The sequence below is a fragment of the Ostrinia furnacalis genome, unplaced genomic scaffold, assembly GCF_004193835.3.
Source record: "Ostrinia furnacalis isolate ACB-3 unplaced genomic scaffold, ASM419383v2 OfSCF5665, whole genome shotgun sequence".
NCBI lineage: Eukaryota > Metazoa > Arthropoda > Insecta > Lepidoptera > Crambidae > Ostrinia > Ostrinia furnacalis.
The window spans coordinates 5,063-22,087 of NW_021135904.1; the positions used below are offsets into that span (position 1 = coordinate 5,063).

The following is a 17,025-nucleotide window of genomic DNA, read 5'->3' on the forward strand; positions in this document are numbered from 1 at the left end:
AACTGTCCTGCAATGAAAAGCTTGATCGGGTACAACACCTCAAGTTATTTCAGAACTTGATTTCATTAAAAGACTCCGAATATCAAATCGCTTAGGTATCTAAAGTCAAACGATTCTGAAATGTCAAGTGGACTAATGAATAACCCATTAAGATAGTAGCGCCCTCCTGTCAATGACATACCTGGAACGATAGAGTTTTGAACAACTAATAAAAATGCTTTGTCCTAAATGACTGACGGATATCGTAGAGACCTGAAAGTTGGAAGGTGTGTTCTTTTTATGACGTAGGCATCTCATAAGAAAAGATTTTCCGAAATGGGGTCATGAAATGAAGGGGGTGAAAAAAGGGGGCAAAGTTTGTATGGGACAAAGTGATTCCTTGGTTCAATCTACTTGAAATTTAGTTTAACAATACCTTAATATAATTCATGAAAGACGTGTGGAACGGGTAGAAAGTAATTTTGGCAGTCATTTTCTTCGAAGTTGATATCAATACTACTTAGTGCCTTTGATTTAATTACTTTTTATTTTTACAAGTGTTTGAAAACTCCATTTCAGATTGTGTTCAATGTCAAGTGAAATCTCAAATTGAAATGTCTCAATCTCAATGAGGAGACTCTGTATTTATTCCTAGAATTCCCCAAACACCGTCAAATTACCCTTTCGAATTCAAGACAGTGCAGTTTCCCATCAGTCTGCTTCGTAATGACTATAAACAAAGCTCAAAGTCAAACTCTAGGGACCTCTGCTTAAACTCCCATGAGTGCACAGAGGTACGCAGGTAACCGCGTGTGATGCTTATAGCAATTTTCGATAGGTACAGAACCCCGTACATACGTCATACATATTATAGAAAGAAAACACCCAGACCAATACAAACAAATATGTTTCTGCAATTTTAGTATGATATTTTTATTTATTAATAAACAAAGAGACTGAACAAAATTGATGCGTACCTATACTGATTAATGTTATTAACCACATGCAAAGCTTCGTGAATTGCAACAACTATAATTAAATTTATTATCCAAGCTCTAAATAATCGCTACTAAGAGTAACTTATCATAAAAAAAAATTCCAATCGCTCAAGCTCCCAAGGGCCTACCGATAGGTCGGGTGACGTAATCTTGAAATTCTTTAAGCCGGCGCAGAACTTCCAGAAGGTCGGGCGACGCCACGGCCACTTTGAACAGTGTTTACTTCTGCAGTTATATTTTATATTTATTCGATTCTAGAATATATTCCCAAAAAGTCTGAAAGGTGTTTTAATTTGTATCACTTGGATATGATTTCTATTAGAAAGTGTTGTGAGTGTGACGCTTGAAGGGAAGGAAGTCAACCTAACCTAACCAACTGCGTATTTCTATACTGTGTAGCTGGAAATTGTGGCGGGAGCTCTTTGACGCGCTGTTTTCGGCGAAGAATTGCGCGCGCAGATTTTGACAGCGCGAAATACCTACTTTAGAAGAAATACCAAGCCTTAATGTTGGGTAGTACTACCCTTTAACATCCAACAGAAATATTGTCACAAATTATTTGACTGTCAGTTAAGATGAAACAGTACCTCATTCAATCGTTATTAAAATTTCTATCTCATTACCAACAGGCAACTACCCTCTCTGCCGAATCCTGACCAACCTGTACGAGGTGTGTCCCTCCCCGCTTGAGGGTCACGCCACGGCGCTGGTATCGCTGCTTCCTCACGCCGAGCAGGTGGAGAAGAACTCTCTGTTCGCGCTGTTCGAGCTTGTCGCTATGCGCCGGCCCGAGGCGCTTAGGACTTGTGTACCGCAGTTGCTGTCGTATCTGTGTCCGAATACTGCGGCCCAGGACGATCCGGGGTGCATGTGTGTTGATATTTTGCAAGTAAGATTCTTATTTTATTAGCAATCTGTTCAAATTATGCAAAATTATTGGAGCAAATATTGTTTAACTCTCCTTTCAAAGTCTATTTTCTGAAGTCTAATCAACCTTGAAATTAGAGGGGCTATTGATATGTTGATATCCGGCTCGAAGGACCATTATGATATACAGTGAGAGAAGTGCATCTAAAGTATATAAATGCGCTTCAAATTAAAGGCGCGAGGAAGCGCTGCAGTGACGTTACTATCATTTGAGTTTGTCACGGTAGTGGCGCTGCAACTGAACTTCTCGTAATGAGGGTTTTCGCGATTGAAAAATCCGCCAGATGGCAATACCTAGACGCGAGGTCCAAATGCTGCATGATTGGTGGATTTTGACATATCTGTCAATATCATGTCAAAAATAACCACAGGCATTTTTTAAACGCGAAAACCCTCATTGTATGAAAACTAGTAGTGGTGCGGCGCGGGCCGCGGTATGAGCTACCTTGCCTCCCACCGTCATACGTTAGTAAGGCGTGCGAGGGGGCACCGCGCCGAGACGTGGGGCTCGTGAGACTGGTCAGGCGGGAACAAAACGTGATGATGCGGCAAACGGGTCACAGTGGCGCCACTGCAGCGCTTCCTCATGACTCTAATTTGAAGACGCCCTAAATGAAAAATTCCCTTTTTTTTGTAGGTGATAGTGTGCGTCAGTCGTCGGCGGCCATCGCTCGTGGCCGAGCATACGGCGTGCATCCAGCGCGCCGCGCGGCCGCCGCACGCGACGCCGCGCGCGCTCGCGCTCGTGGCCGCCGCGCTCGCGCACCCCGGGTACACCGACAGGGTGCGCACACGCCCCGTGACCCCCACCCAGCACACTGTGACCCCCGCCCCGACCCTCCAGCACACTGTGACCCCCGCCCCGACCCTCCAGCACACTGTGACCCCCGCCCCGACCCTCCAGCACACTGTGACCCCCGCCCCGACCCTCCAGCACACTGTGACCCCCGCCCCGACCCTCCAGCACACTGTGACCCCCGCCCCGACCCTCCAGCACACTGTGACCCCCGCCCCGACCCTCCAGCACACTGTGACCCCCGCCCCGACCCTCCAGCACACTGTGACCCCCGCCCCGACCCTCCAGCACACTGTGACCCCCGCCCCGACCCTCCAGCACACTGTGACCCCCGCCCCGACCCTCCAGCACACTGTGACCCCCGCCCCGACCCTCCAGCACACTGTGACCCCCGCCCCGACCCTCCAGCACACTGTGACCCCCGCCCCGACCCTCCAGCACACTGTGACCCCCGCCCCGACCCTCCAGCACACTGTGACCCCCGCCCCGACCCTCCAGCACACTGTGACCCCCGCCCCGACCCTCCAGCACACTGTGACCCCCGCCCCGACCCTCCAGCACACTGTGACCCCCGCCCCGACCCTCCAGCACACTGTGACCCCCGCCCCGACCCTCCAGCACACTGTGACCCCCGCCCCGACCCTCCAGCACACTGTGACCCCCGCCCCGACCCTCCAGCACACTGTGACCCCCGCCCTCCCCTCTACAGGGTGGAAACGATAAGTGATCTCACTCGATTATTTCTAAACTGTACCAGATATCGAAAAACTGGTTATTGATCCTGAAAGTGCTTCGCGAGCTCTTTCAAATGTTACCAATAACAGGTTACAGAATAAACGTGATCTATCCGAAAATTCAATGTTTCCAGCTTCCATACTAAATGTATGCCAACCACTCAATTTATTAGAAGTGTAATTTTTTTTAAACTTAAAATAAACTCGTAAATTGCATTCTTATTTAAAATTATTTATGGAAAATATTAGTTTTAGGCTTTATTTGCTATAAAATTTGGTATAATATTATCAAGAGATGAGTGCCATATCTGTGACAGTACTAAATGTATGAAATGGAAACATTGATTTTTTAGATAGATCCAGTTTATTCTGGAACTTAATATTAATACTGTTGGATAGAGCTCGTGAAGCACTTTTAGAATCAGTAACCAGTTTTACGATATCTTTGGTTGTTTTTAATATTATGAGGCTGTAACAAATGTATGGAAGCCGGAAACATTGAATTTTCGGCTAGATCCAGTTTATTCTTTAACCTATTATTGGTACCGTTTGATAGAGCTCATGAAGTACTTTCAGGATCAGTAATAAGTTTTTTGATATCTTGTATAGTTTAGAAATAATCGAGTGAGATCACTTATCGTTTCCACCCTGTATAGTCTGGTCACCGAGCACGTAGAATTTTGTACAATGACCCTAACAATGTCACGCTTGCACACTCACTACTGCCGCCCTTTGCACAGTCGCGACAGCAATATAATTGCGTGCGAGCGATAAGGATAGGTAGCTGGGGGTCATTGGACAAAATTCTACGTGCTCGGCGACCAGACTTTAGCCCCCTCCAAACCTCCCCGTACAACCCCGCGATCACTGCGACTCCCGCCCTCTTCCCTTCAACACTAATGCCTCCTGTTATGTTACCATAGAGGTCACATAAAAATTAGGGATCGATAGTAAAAACGGGCATAAAACCACTACGATACCCGCTCCCTTTTCTCTAGCCCCCGCGGCTACTGGACCCCTGCCCCTCTTCCCCCCTCTAGCCCCCCACAAATTGAAACTTGATCACTGCGACTCCCGCCTCTCTCCCTTCCAGCCCCCCGCAATCACTGGACCCTCGCCTTTTCCTCTCCAGTCCTCCATAAATGCTGAAGGGCGATCATTGCGATTCTCGCCCTTCAGCACTCTACGACCACTGTGACCCCCGCCCTCGCCCCTCTAGCGCCCCGCAATCACTGGACCCTCGCCTCTTCCCATCTAGGCCCCCGCGACCACTGGACCCTTGCCTTCTACCCTCCAGCCCCCCGTGGACCACTGAACCCCTCGCCCCTCTCCCCTCTGGCCCTCCGCACACCTCCCGTGATCAATGAGACTCCAGCCCCCCGTACACCCTTCGTGATCACTGCGACTCCCGCTCTATTCCTTTCAGCATTCTATGATCACTGCGACTAAAGCCCTCTTCCCTTCAGCATTCTACGACCACTGTGATTCCAGCCCCCTTCCCCTCCAGCACTCTATCATATGACCACTGTGACCCACGCCCTCTTCCCTTTGGACTCCCCACATACCTCCTGCGATCACTGCGACTCCCGCTCTCTTCTCTTCAGCACTCTACGACCACTGGGACCCCCGCCTCCTCCCCTCTAGCCCTCCGAGACCACTAGACCCCTGCCCCTCTCCCCTCTGGCCCTCCGCACACCTCCCGTGATCAATGGGATTCCCGCCCCTCTCCCTTCCAGCCCCCCGTACACCCTTCGCGATCACGGCGACTCCCGCTCTATTCCTTTCAGCATTCTATGATCACTGCGACTAAAACCCTCTTCCCTTCAGCATTCTACGACCACTGCGACTCCAGTCCTCTTTTCTTCAGCACTTTACGACAGTGGGACCCCCGCTCCCGCCCCTCTAACCCCCCGCGACTGGAGCCCCGCCTCCTACCCTTTAGCGCCCCGAGACCACTGGACCCCTACCCCTCTCCCTTCTAGCCCACCACAAATGTTCCGAGATCACTGCGACTCCCGCCTCTCTCCCTTCCAGCCCCCCGCAATCACTTGACCCTCGCTTCTTCCCCTCCAGCCCCCCGCACACCACTCAAGACCATTGCGATTTCAGCCTTCTTCCCTTCAGCACTCTACGACCACTGCGACCACCGCCTCCTCCCCTCTAGCCCTCCGCGGGCCACTGGACCCCTGCCCCTCTCCCCTCTAGTCCCCCACAAATCTTCCGGGATCACTGCGACTCCCGCTCCTCCCTTCCAGCCCCCAGCAATCACTGGACCCTCGCTTCTTCCCCTCCAAGCCCCCGTAAACCTCTTGCGATCATTGCGATTCTCGCCCTTCAGCACTCTACGACCACTGTGACCCCCGTCTCCTCCCCTTTAGCGCCCCTAGACTACTCAAAGTCAAAGTCAAAATTTCTTTATTTGTTTGGACTAATAAATAGTTCTTACAAATCGTCATTTTGCTCTTAAGGAGCCTCTACATGTCTCATAATCTTTTTACCCTACCAGTACTGGACCCCTGCTTCCTCCCCTCCAGCCAATGTACATCCCCTCGCAATCACTGCGGCTCCAGCCTTCTTCTCTTCTGCACTCTACGACCACTGCGACCTCCGCTTATTCCCCTCTAGCCCCCTGAAACCACTGGACCCCTGCCTCCCTCCCTTCAGCCTCCCGCGATCATTGCGACCCCCGCCGCCTCCTCTCTTCATTTACAAATAAGTGTGATGAGCTATTACGGAGACGTCATTATAATTTCTACGCGAAAAACATTAAAAAATAAAAAAATAAAAAAAAAATAAAAATTGTTTATTTCTGTAAATCATTTACAATAAAGTTACCGGGGTCTCCCAGAAAGTAATCGTAAGATACTTGTGTTGGGAGTACCTCGCTCTTCCACCTTAGTTACAAATTAGTTTAGATTTACATTTGTACATTTGTATTGAAAAGCTTTTAAAATTTTAACAGAATATCTTTCTTGACTTAGCTAGCTAGTTTAACCAGCCCACCATCTTATAACTTACCATCTAAAATTTTTCACCTGATTTATAACCTTAAAATTCGCATAATCCTTAGATCCTAACATCAGATTCCCTTGTCAATCACAGGAACGAGCTCAGGAAGCGTTGAACTTCGTGCTAGAACACTTGCCAGCCGCAGAAGGCGCGCAGGCGGCGCTGCTGCGGGAAGCGACAGCTCTGTGCAGCGCTTTCCCTGCGCTTTTCACAGAGCGCGTGCTAACCGCCGTGCGACACCACAGCAGGTCAGTACACATAGAGAAAAAAGAGAAGAAGTATGCTAATCTATCCATGCGGGCGGGGCACATAGCTTGTAGAGACGATGGCCGTTGGGGCAGAAAAGTTCTCGAGTGGCGACCACGGGCTGGAAGACGTAGCGTGGGCAGGCCTCCTACTAGGTGGACCGACGATCTGGTAAAGGTCGCGGGAAGAGCCTGGATGCGGGCAGCGTAGGACCGTGCATTGTGGAAAACCTTGGAGGAGGCCTTTGTCCAGAGGGGGATGTCATTTGGCTGAAACGAACGAACCAATCTATAGCAGCCTTTGGGGTTCGTCTTCGAATATAGGTCTCCTCTTCAACCTTCCACCGACTTCTGTACCTGGCCACTTGCATCCAGTTTATACCAGCTTGTTGCCGGATGTCATTTGTACATCTTTTAGGCGGTCTTCCTCTGCCGCTTATAGAATACCGAAAAAACAAAAATGAAAGGGCTGACATGGACTACATATAAGCAGGCAAAGAATTAACGCTTTCGTTCCGCCTTTAGGCTGGTTTTACAGCCACTGATAGGCAACGCTGCTTAACTTAGCTGATAAAACTGTTCCTGATTAAAAATATTTTAAATAACGGTCCGGTTGTCTTCGGGCTATTGATAAGTCAGTATTTGGCTCGTTAGGCCCGTTTAAGTCTCGAGGTAGTATATCAATTTACTTCTAGGCTCAACACTCATTTACCATGCATTAATAAGTGTAGTTTTCAATTTGTGCTTCATTCCAGCAATCGACCGAAAACCGAACCGTCACACGGCGAGATCAATAGAACATCTGGGGGCGTCACCATCGTTAAACTAGGAGGGCCCACGCCCACACCTGCACCGACTACATCGGTCGCTACGTCATCGTCGGTCGCGTCGACCGCGTCGGTCCCGGCCGCGTCGGTCCCGGCGGCCGGCTACACGCGGCGGGCCAAGTTAGGCGACTCGCGGAGTACGGGCCGCCTGCACCCCGGGCCTAACTCGCATCGCAGCATGACACGACTCAACGTGGCTGGTACGTGTTCATTCAGCACTTTAGATGTTTGGTCCCGGCCGCGTCGGTCAAAGTCAAAGTCAAAATTTCTTTATTTGTTTAGACTAATAAATAGTTCTTACAAATCGTCACCCCGGGCCTAACTCGCATCGCAGCATGACACGACTCAACGTGGCTGGTACGTACAATATTCAGCATATTTGATATTTGGTCCCGGCCGTGTCGGTCCCGGCGGCCGGGTACACGTGGCGCGCTAAGCTAGGCGACTCGCGGAGTACGGGCCGCCTGCACCCCGGGCCTAACTCGCATCGCAGCATGACAAGACTCAACGTGGCTGGTATGTGTATTGTTGTTACATCAATCTGACTGTAATTTTAGTTGCTAAATTGCAACTATTTAGGATGTCACAGTCATTAGCTAAATGTGACGTTATCTGTGTGTCATAGCTTTTGTAATATAAACGTGTCTGCGACTTTTTGGCGGGTTTTAGAATCGCGCTGACCGCTCGCTGATCGTCGGCGCTGACAGATCAATATGTATGTAATTGCCGACGATTCATACATTTCGGCTGTCAGCGCTGACGGTCAGCGTGCGTCAGCTTGACTCTAAAACCAATCTTTTGCCGTGTAAAGTAACCTATTTGACAACCTAGGTGCTATTGTGATGTTTGCTATAAAATTGGAAAGTTTCACAAAACAGTCATCCATCTATACAAACTTTGCGTTTACAATACGTCATTTATTGTCTTCAGGTGGATCAGTGGGCGGCCTTCACAAGAGCATGACAAGACTATCTTCATCACAGCAAATCAACTCTCAGCAAAACGTCAACGGTCCACCTACCACAGGTAATTTTCTCTCAAAATTTATTATTTCACTAGAAACTTCAATGAACTGTTAAGATTATTTTTAGTGTCTATGAAAACAATAATATGGCGAGTCAATTAATATGGCGAAAATTTTGCGATACTAAACTGTGGAAGAATCGTATTCGGCGTTTGACAGCTCATAAAGGAGTTGGGAGGGTAGTTTACATAGTATATCTATTGACTTGTGTCAAATGCCCTCTGAATCTGACGTCATTGTTTCTATTATTGTTTACTGTGGCGTCTGTGGCACTTAGGCTAAGAACTCATGGCGCGATTTTCACCCGCACCCGCGGCGGTTGTGGAATTGCGGTTTTATTTCAAAACTCATGGGAGCGGTCCTTCGCGCGGTTATTGTAAGAACTCACGGCGCGATTTTAAACCGCGTCGTGAGTTGTGCATTAGTTTTTACATAAGTATCTGCATTCTACAGAAGCTGCGGGCCCGCAAACGCCGCGGGCGCGGGTGAAAATCGCGCCATGAGTTCTTAGCCTTAAAGTTCTGATGATTTTTGAAATGCGCAGGCAGCAAGCCGGCCAACGCATCGCCGCCGCGCGCGCCGCGTCCCGCCGCCCGCAGTCATCACCACAACATCCTCATCGGCTCCGCCGGCTCCACGCACATTGTAAGACTCGTTATATCGTCGATATCTGATAATGAACATGCACATTTGAGACATCTTATAGGTGGCGGATCGCACCGCGACTGAGACAGGAAACCGAGACACGAGACCGCGACCGTTACTTAACGTTAAGATGGCGGTTCGCACCGCGACAGAGACAGGAGACCGAAACACGAGACCGAGACGGGAGATCGCGACCGTTATTTGACTAAAAGCGACAGTTCGCAAGCGAGACAGAGACAGACAGGTCTCTGCCTAGTCAAATAACGTTCGCGGTCTTTCGTCTCGGTCTCCTGTCTATGTCGCGATGCGAACCGCCACCTTTAGGCAAGCGACAGTACGCGAGCGAGACAGAGACAGGGGACCGACACCTAAAGGCAGCGGTTCGCGCTGCGACAGAGACAAGCGACCGAGACGAGAGACCGCTTCCGCTACTTGACTTTAGACAATGTCAGTCAATTCGCGAGTTTACTGTATTATAATTTTAACTCTGATATTTTAGAAATAAATATATTGTACTTTCGAATATCCATAGATATTAATGTCATAGACAAGTCTAACCTTTACATCGCCTCTTTACCATTCGCTAAATAGTTTGTTTAACATTATTAAAATGTTCTTGCAGAGTTCTGGAACCACGATAATATCGGGTCCGCCAGCGCTGCAACAGTCCATCGCAGTGAGCGCGCGCTCGTCGGACGCGCTCGCGCCGGCGCCCGCGCTGGGCCACGTGGCCGTCGTCTCCTCGCACGCCTGCGCCGCGCCCGCCATCATATCGCAAGGTCAGTCTGAGTGAGGACCCTTGCACAGTGTTTTATTTTGGCTTAGAAGCGGACATCCCTGTTTTATTAATTCAATCGTTAGATATTACTATTATGTATAAAATTGATGAAGGAACTATTAGTTGTATTTGTTTAGTTTCGAGGAAATATTCGATTTTGTGATTTTATAAAAAAACAGTTTTAGAAGCATATTTTCTAAAAAAATTACATTAAGTCAGAATTTTGTAAATAAATTTACCTATCACTATAACGTCTACCTTTATGCAAAAATAAATGGTTATTGCTGCAGTAATTTAGGAATTATTTAATAATTTATGATTTTCAGAAAACATTTTTTTCTCCGTTGTCCTAGACAATTGGCAGCTATATTTACTTTATATTGATGCATGATATAATTATCTATAATACCTGAAAATATTACTTGCCTATCCCGTGGGAGTTGAACGTGAACGGTATTATAGGTCTCGTCTCTGCCGGCTATGCTGTTCGTCTTCACACATATCGTCTCATCCGCTTTAGTAGAAAACCGCTGTTAAAATGATTTCTATGATTCAAGAGATATGTAGTTAGGTGTCAAGTTTTAAACTAAATTAAATTTTAATCACGTTTCCAATTAAGTTAAAATGTGTAACATAGTTAACATCGCAAAATATTCTCGCTCTGTTAATGATGCGTGAATAATTAAAAGGAAGAATGTCGTAACGGAGTAATCAGGCGGTGACTGTCAATGACTTTCTTTTAAATCTTATTGCATAGTTCACTCAAATTGTAGTTTATCTTCATAATCTGTAATAAAGAATTATGTTCTGGTAATGAGCTAATAAAATTTTTTGCGGTAGTTAGTGAGTATAATAAGAAGCGAAGTATCCGCTGTACATGTTGTGTTCTAATATTGCTTTGTATGAAAGTGGCGTAAGATTAGAGAAAAGAAGAAATATGCGAAGAACAGGCCTCCTCAACCCGTCTAGTCAGCGTGGGGGGTATAGGCCAAATCCTCCATTTGCCTCTGGTAAATAGAGGGTCATTCGTTCTCCTGCAGTGGAGATTAAATGACCTGGGCCCCGATTACGCTAATTTTTAACGTCTCCAATTCAGACGCGCTTTTTCGATTCTGCGATACGATTATATTATACGATACGAACAGCTGACGTCAGCTGTATTGACCAATCCGTATCGCAAAATCGAAGAAATCGAAGAAGCGCGTATACACACGCGCTTCTTCGATTTCTTCGATTTTGCGTATTGGAGACGTTATAAATTAGCGTAATCGGGGCACTGGGCCCCGATTGTGCTAAAGATTTTCAACTGCGACGCGACTGATCATATGAATCTGTATCGCGGTGTCGCTTTGACAGCTAGGTCAAATGATGCTGTAACGTTAACGGAACGCAACTGCGTCTTTGTGTAAAAGCTGACAGAGCGCTACTTTTTCTCAAACGCAAGTCAAACGCTTCACGAATATTTTCTGTGTTTTAGTGAAAAAATAAGGTGTTCGGACTTCTGATGATGGAAGTTGCAAATCTTAAGCCAAACGTCCACCGCCGGCTAAACTAAGTTAGTTTAGCTTAGCTCGCATAGTTGAGCCAGTTTTTCATACATGTGCGTCCACCGTTTTAGTCTTTATTAATCACACAATAAGTTTATTCGTAGGCTCCGGCGGGACAGCGGCGGCGGCGGCGGCGGGTCCGGCGGCGACGGCGGCGGGCAGCCCGGCGGCGGCGGCGCGGCGCGGCAACAACACCAGCGTCACCATGATCAACTCCAACCGCATCAGCGTGTTTGAGCCCTACCCCATGCGTGACACCGTCCAGGTACAATCAAACAAACATAGGCGGTTATCACACTGCGCCGCGCTCCGCCGCGGTACGCGGGACGACAGATTTAATCATTGTATGCAAGTACCTCAGTTTGTATAGAAAACACGCGCGGCACAACACACTGAAAACGCGTCGAGCGCGGCGCAGTGTGATAACCACCAGATGCCAGAGTTTCCCTTAATCCTGTCGTTTATACATCAGCTAGGTTTTTTCCCACGATGTTAAGTTGCCTGAACGTTATATGTTCACCATATTTACAGTCCTTAAAACTAGCAACATATTTTTTGTGTGTTTTGAATTTCAATATTTTTGCAGCACTTTTGCGAGAAGCACTTGGACAAGATCAAAGCTTACATGGACAACGTGTCGCTACGGCTCCCGCCGCCCGCCAAGTGCACCATCGAAGGTGAGTTCAAACTAATTGCACAGATCGTGATATTTGAACGATTCAGTATTTGATTTGATCAATTTGACTTTTAAAATCTTATGTGTATCTCAAAGACTGCCTTTTATGTGTTCGAAAAGGATTTTAAATTCGGTGTACGTACGTGGCATGAATTCACTGCGGTGCAAGCTGATTTGTATTTGTTTCCTCGCTTAGAGCGTCGTTCAAAGTAGTAGGCGCAGGCGCATTGCCTGTTCACGCGCGCGATATTACTATATTGACGTGACAAGTCGTGTATAATGCGCGATCCAGTTACTGCGACTACTCGGGAGGTCCTGGTGATAAACAGGTCCTTGCTCGGCTCTCCGTTGACGTTCTCTATGTTGACGTGACAAGTCGTGTATAATCCGTGTGTTTCCTTACCCAGAGCGTCGCTCGAAGAAACAAGCGCGTTTACAATTCGCATGCGGTCGCCGCGGGCCGCACTGCCTATTCACGCGTGCGATGACGTGACAAGTCGTGTTTAATTCGTGTGTGTTTCCTTACCCAGAGCGTCGCTCGAAGAAACAAGCGCGTTTACAATTCGCATGCGGTCGCCGCGGGCCGCACTGCCTATTCACGCGCGCGATGACGTGACAAGTCGTGTTTAATTCGTGTGTGTTTCCTTACCCAGAGCGTCGCTCGAAGAAACAAGCGCGTTTACAATTCGCATGCGGTCGCCGCGGGCCGCACTGCCTATTCACGCGCGCGATGACGTGACAAGTCGTGTTTAATTCGTGTGTGTTTCCTTACCCAGAGCGTCGCTCGAAGAAACAAGCGCGTTTACAATTCGCATGCGGTCGCCGCGGGCCGCACTGCCTATTCACGCGCGCGATGACGTGACAAGTCGTGTTTAATTCGTGTGTGTTTCCTTACCCAGAGCGTCGCTCGAAGAAACAAGCGCGTTTACAATTCGCATGCGGTCGCCGCGGGCCGCACTGCCTATTCACGCGCGCGATGACGTGACAAGTCGTGTTTAATTCGTGTGTGTTTCCTTACCCAGAGCGTCGCTCGAAGAAACAAGCGCGTTTACAATTCGCATGCGGTCGCCGCGGGCCGCACTGCCTATTCACGCGCGCGATGACGTGACAAGTCGTGTTTAATTCGTGTGTGTTTCCTTACCCAGAGCGTCGCTCGAAGAAACAAGCGCGTTTACAATTCGCATGCGGTCGCCGCGGGCCGCACTGCCTGTTCGCACGAGCGCTGTTCTGCGTGCGAACGCGCGCGCCTCGCGTGTGGATCCACCTGATGTTCCTGGCGCTACAGGCGCGTCACGCGTCGGCGCTGTCGTCGCGCGACCCCACCGTGGCGTCACTCAAGCACTGCTGGGACATCCTCAAGTGCGAGAACAAGACCTTCCTTACTGTCGTCACCAGCGCCTTTCCCGGCCTCAAGGTAAGCGCGCTAGTTCAATTTACAAGCCTATGTGTAGTACTCCTTGTTTTAGCCAGATGACGTCCACTGCTGGACGAAGGCCTCCCATAACGTCCGGTCCTGGGCTGCCCGCATCCAATTACTTCCTGCGACCTTCATCAGATTGTCGGTCCAGCTCACTAGCTCCCCACTGGGAACAAGCCTAATATACTCCTCGTTTCAGCCAGATGATGTCCACTGCTGGACAAAGACCTCTCAAAAGGAGTTCCACAACGACCGGTCTTGCGCTATCCGCATTCAGGTACTTGCCGCGACCTTCACCAGATCATCGGTCCACCTAGTGAGGGACCCACACTACACTACGTCTTCCGCCCCGTGGTCGCCACTCGAGAACATTTCTACCCCAGCAACCATCAGTTCGGCGCCTATGTGCTAGCTATATGCCCCGTCCATTGCCAGCAGTTCCTTGAAAGTTTACTAAGTCACATACCCATGTAACTTAGCAAACTTTCAAGGAACTTACTAATCTGCTTTACGTAGAAAATTCAACCGAACTTTAAACATCACAATCAAAATGACCCTGTTTATTCGTTGATTAAGACCGCTGACAAATCAAGAGATAGTGGCTCTACCTACACATCACTGACCGAAACCAGAGTAAATACAAATGAGTAGGTCATCTTTATAGAAACGCACCGAGCGCGGTTTGTATGTGAGCGCGCCAATATACGTATGCGGCGCGCACGCACACACTGACAAAATTCGCCCGTGCGTTTTTATGAAGATGACCTACTCATTTGTATTTACTCTGCCGAAACCCTGTGTACTTCCAGGAGCAGGAGATGGCGGCCGTTTCGATAACTTTAGCCTGTCCAGGAGGGCGAAAGCTACTCGCTGCCGAGATACTAGAGGCCAATACATAGCGTCCACAAGACGACGAATCTCGTTATACAATACGCTCGTGTTCGCGCGTAGGATTCGTGATGAATTCGCCCTCCTGGACAGGCCCTTATTTGTTGGTTGGCGTTGCTAGCGAGTACGAGTGTGTCACTCGCCAGTAACTCTAACTAGACAGTTTGACCGAAAAGTCTTCGTACTTTTAGGAGCAAGAGATGGTGGCGGACGAGCTGCGTGCGGCGGGCTTCTTCGACGTGTTCTCGGTGCCGGGCGGCGCGCCGCAGCAGCCCTGGCGCTGCTTCCTGTGCGCTCACCCCGAGCGCGCACAGGGCTTCGTGGCCGGCGCCGCGCCCGTCATCGAGGGCCAGCTGCAGGAGAAGAAGGGCCGCTGGCGCCTCTTCCGGCGCTGGCGCACCAGATACTTCACGCTCTCCGCCGCGCACCTGTCCTGCAAGGGCTCGGTACGTGACGTCACCACACTGCCGGCACGCCTGATACTTAAAGCTCTCCGTCGCGCATCAAGGGCTTAGTATGTCACATGAACGTCACACCACCGCGTACCTCCTGCAACCTACAATGGGTCGAGACGTGACGTCGCTCCTCTGTCGATGATCATCAACAGGACTATTCCCATCTCTCGTTCCCACAGCTGCAACTTCTGTGTAGCCAGGATCTACAACTTGATGGCTAATAAAAACCCAACCAATAAAGGTCAAGTTTGTCCCGGGGGAAAGTTAAATTATCATCAGACCCGCAACGAAATTAATCAGAAGAACATAAGAGTTCGAATTTAAGGTTCGACTTCCCTCCATTGCAAAACGGATGATTATTGGAATTTTTCTTACCACTACTTCAGTGACTAATCATTAAGAAGTCTTTAAAGTCCGGTCGCCGAGCGGATAGAATTTTGTACAATGACCCCAAGCTACCCATCCTTATCGCTGTTCGACGACCGGACTAGCAAAGAACACAATGAAAATATTGTTTAAACATTCCAGAGCGGCGGCGAGAGCATAGACATCAACCAGATCCGGTCGGTGAAGGTGTCCCGCGGCGCGCGCAACATCCCCAAGGCGTTCGAGATTTTCACCGGCGACCAGACGCTCATCCTCAAGCCCAAGCACGGCAAGGACGCCGAGCAGTGGGTGCAGTGTCTTAGCATCGCCGTCGCCCACTCGCAAGCGCGCGACGCGCCCGCCAAGGCCAACAGCCTGCCCGCCCGTGGTCTCACACTCAAGAGTTTCTAGTAAGTTCTACTAGGCCTGTTCATCTAGCGAGTTTGCATCGAAAACAAAACACGCGCGACACACCTGAGATATCTAATCGACAGGACAATCACGAGCTAGCATCGTGTACTCGTAGGCTAAGCGACGCGCCCGCAAGGCCAACAGTCTGCCCGCCCGTGGACTTACGCTCAAGAGCTTCTAGTAAGTGAAAATTCTTTAATGCCTCACTTGGCATCATGTACTCGCACGTAGGCTAGAGACTAGGGACGTTGGCTATGGCTAATACTCTGTCTGCCCGTGGCCTTACGCTCAAGAGCTTTTAGTAAGTTCCACATTCTGTCCGCAAACTGCATTATGCATAATTTATGCTACATCAAACTTGATATCGTCGCGCACTCACAGGCGCGCGACGCGCCCGCCAAGGCCAACAGTCTGCCCGCCCGCGGACTCACGCTCAAGAGTTTCTAGTAAGTTCTACTAGGCCTGTTCATCTCCGCGAGTTTGCATCGAAAACAAAACACGCGCGACACACCTGAGATATCTAATCGACAGGACAATCACGAGCTAGCATCGTGTACTCGTAGGCTAAGCACGGCAAGGACGCCGAGCAATGGGTGCAGTGCCTTAGCATCGCCGTCGCCCACTCGCAAGCGCGCGACGCGCCCGCCAAGGCCAATAGTCTGCCCGCCCGTGGACTTACGCTCAAGAGCTTCTAGTAAGTGAAAATTCTTTAATGCCTCACTTGGCATCATGTACTCGCACGTAGGCTAGAGACTAGGGACGTTGGCTATGGCTAATACTCTGTCTGCCCGTGGACTCACGCTCAAGAGCTTCTAGTGAGTTAAAATTCTTTAATGCCTCACTTGGCATCATGTACTCGTACGTAGGCTAGGGATTAGGGACGTTGGCTATGGCTAATACTCTGTCTGCCCGTGGCCTTACGCTCAAGAGCTTCTAGTAAGTTCCACATTCTGTCCGCAAACTGCATTATGCTTCAGTACATCAAATCATTGTTATCGTCGCGCACTCGCAGGCGCGCGACGCGCCCGCCAAGGCCAATAGTCTGCCCGCCCGTGGCTTTACGCTCAAGAGTTTCTAGTAAGTTCTACATTCTGTCCGCAAACTGCATTATGCTTCAGTGTATCAAACTTGATATCGTCGTGAACTCGCAGGTTAGGAACGTCGGCTAAGGCCAACAGCCTGCCCGCCTGTGGTCTCACGCTCAAGAGCTTCTAGTAAGTTCTATACATACTTTATATTAGAGCTGGCATCGTGTACTCGTAGGCTAAGGACGACGGCTATGGCCAACAGTCTGCCCGCCCGT

At 49.2% G+C, this 17,025-nt stretch overlaps 1 protein-coding gene across 1 annotated transcript; it reads left to right on the plus strand.

The window, feature by feature from the left end:
• Positions 1-1,561: 1,561 nt before the first annotated feature.
• Positions 1,562-16,397, plus strand: LOC114361385 (ventricular zone expressed PH domain-containing protein melted; the record flags this gene model as incomplete). Its single annotated transcript, XM_028316372.1, has 13 exons — positions 1,562-1,866; positions 2,542-2,688; positions 6,537-6,691; positions 7,444-7,715; positions 8,446-8,541; positions 9,084-9,184; positions 9,807-9,963; positions 11,614-11,774; positions 12,096-12,186; positions 13,331-13,599; positions 14,682-14,936; positions 15,474-15,677; positions 15,859-16,397. Coding segments are annotated over 13 exons (2,258 nt in total), but the record flags the coding sequence as incomplete, so codon positions are not given.
• Positions 16,398-17,025: the final 628 nt, after the last annotated feature.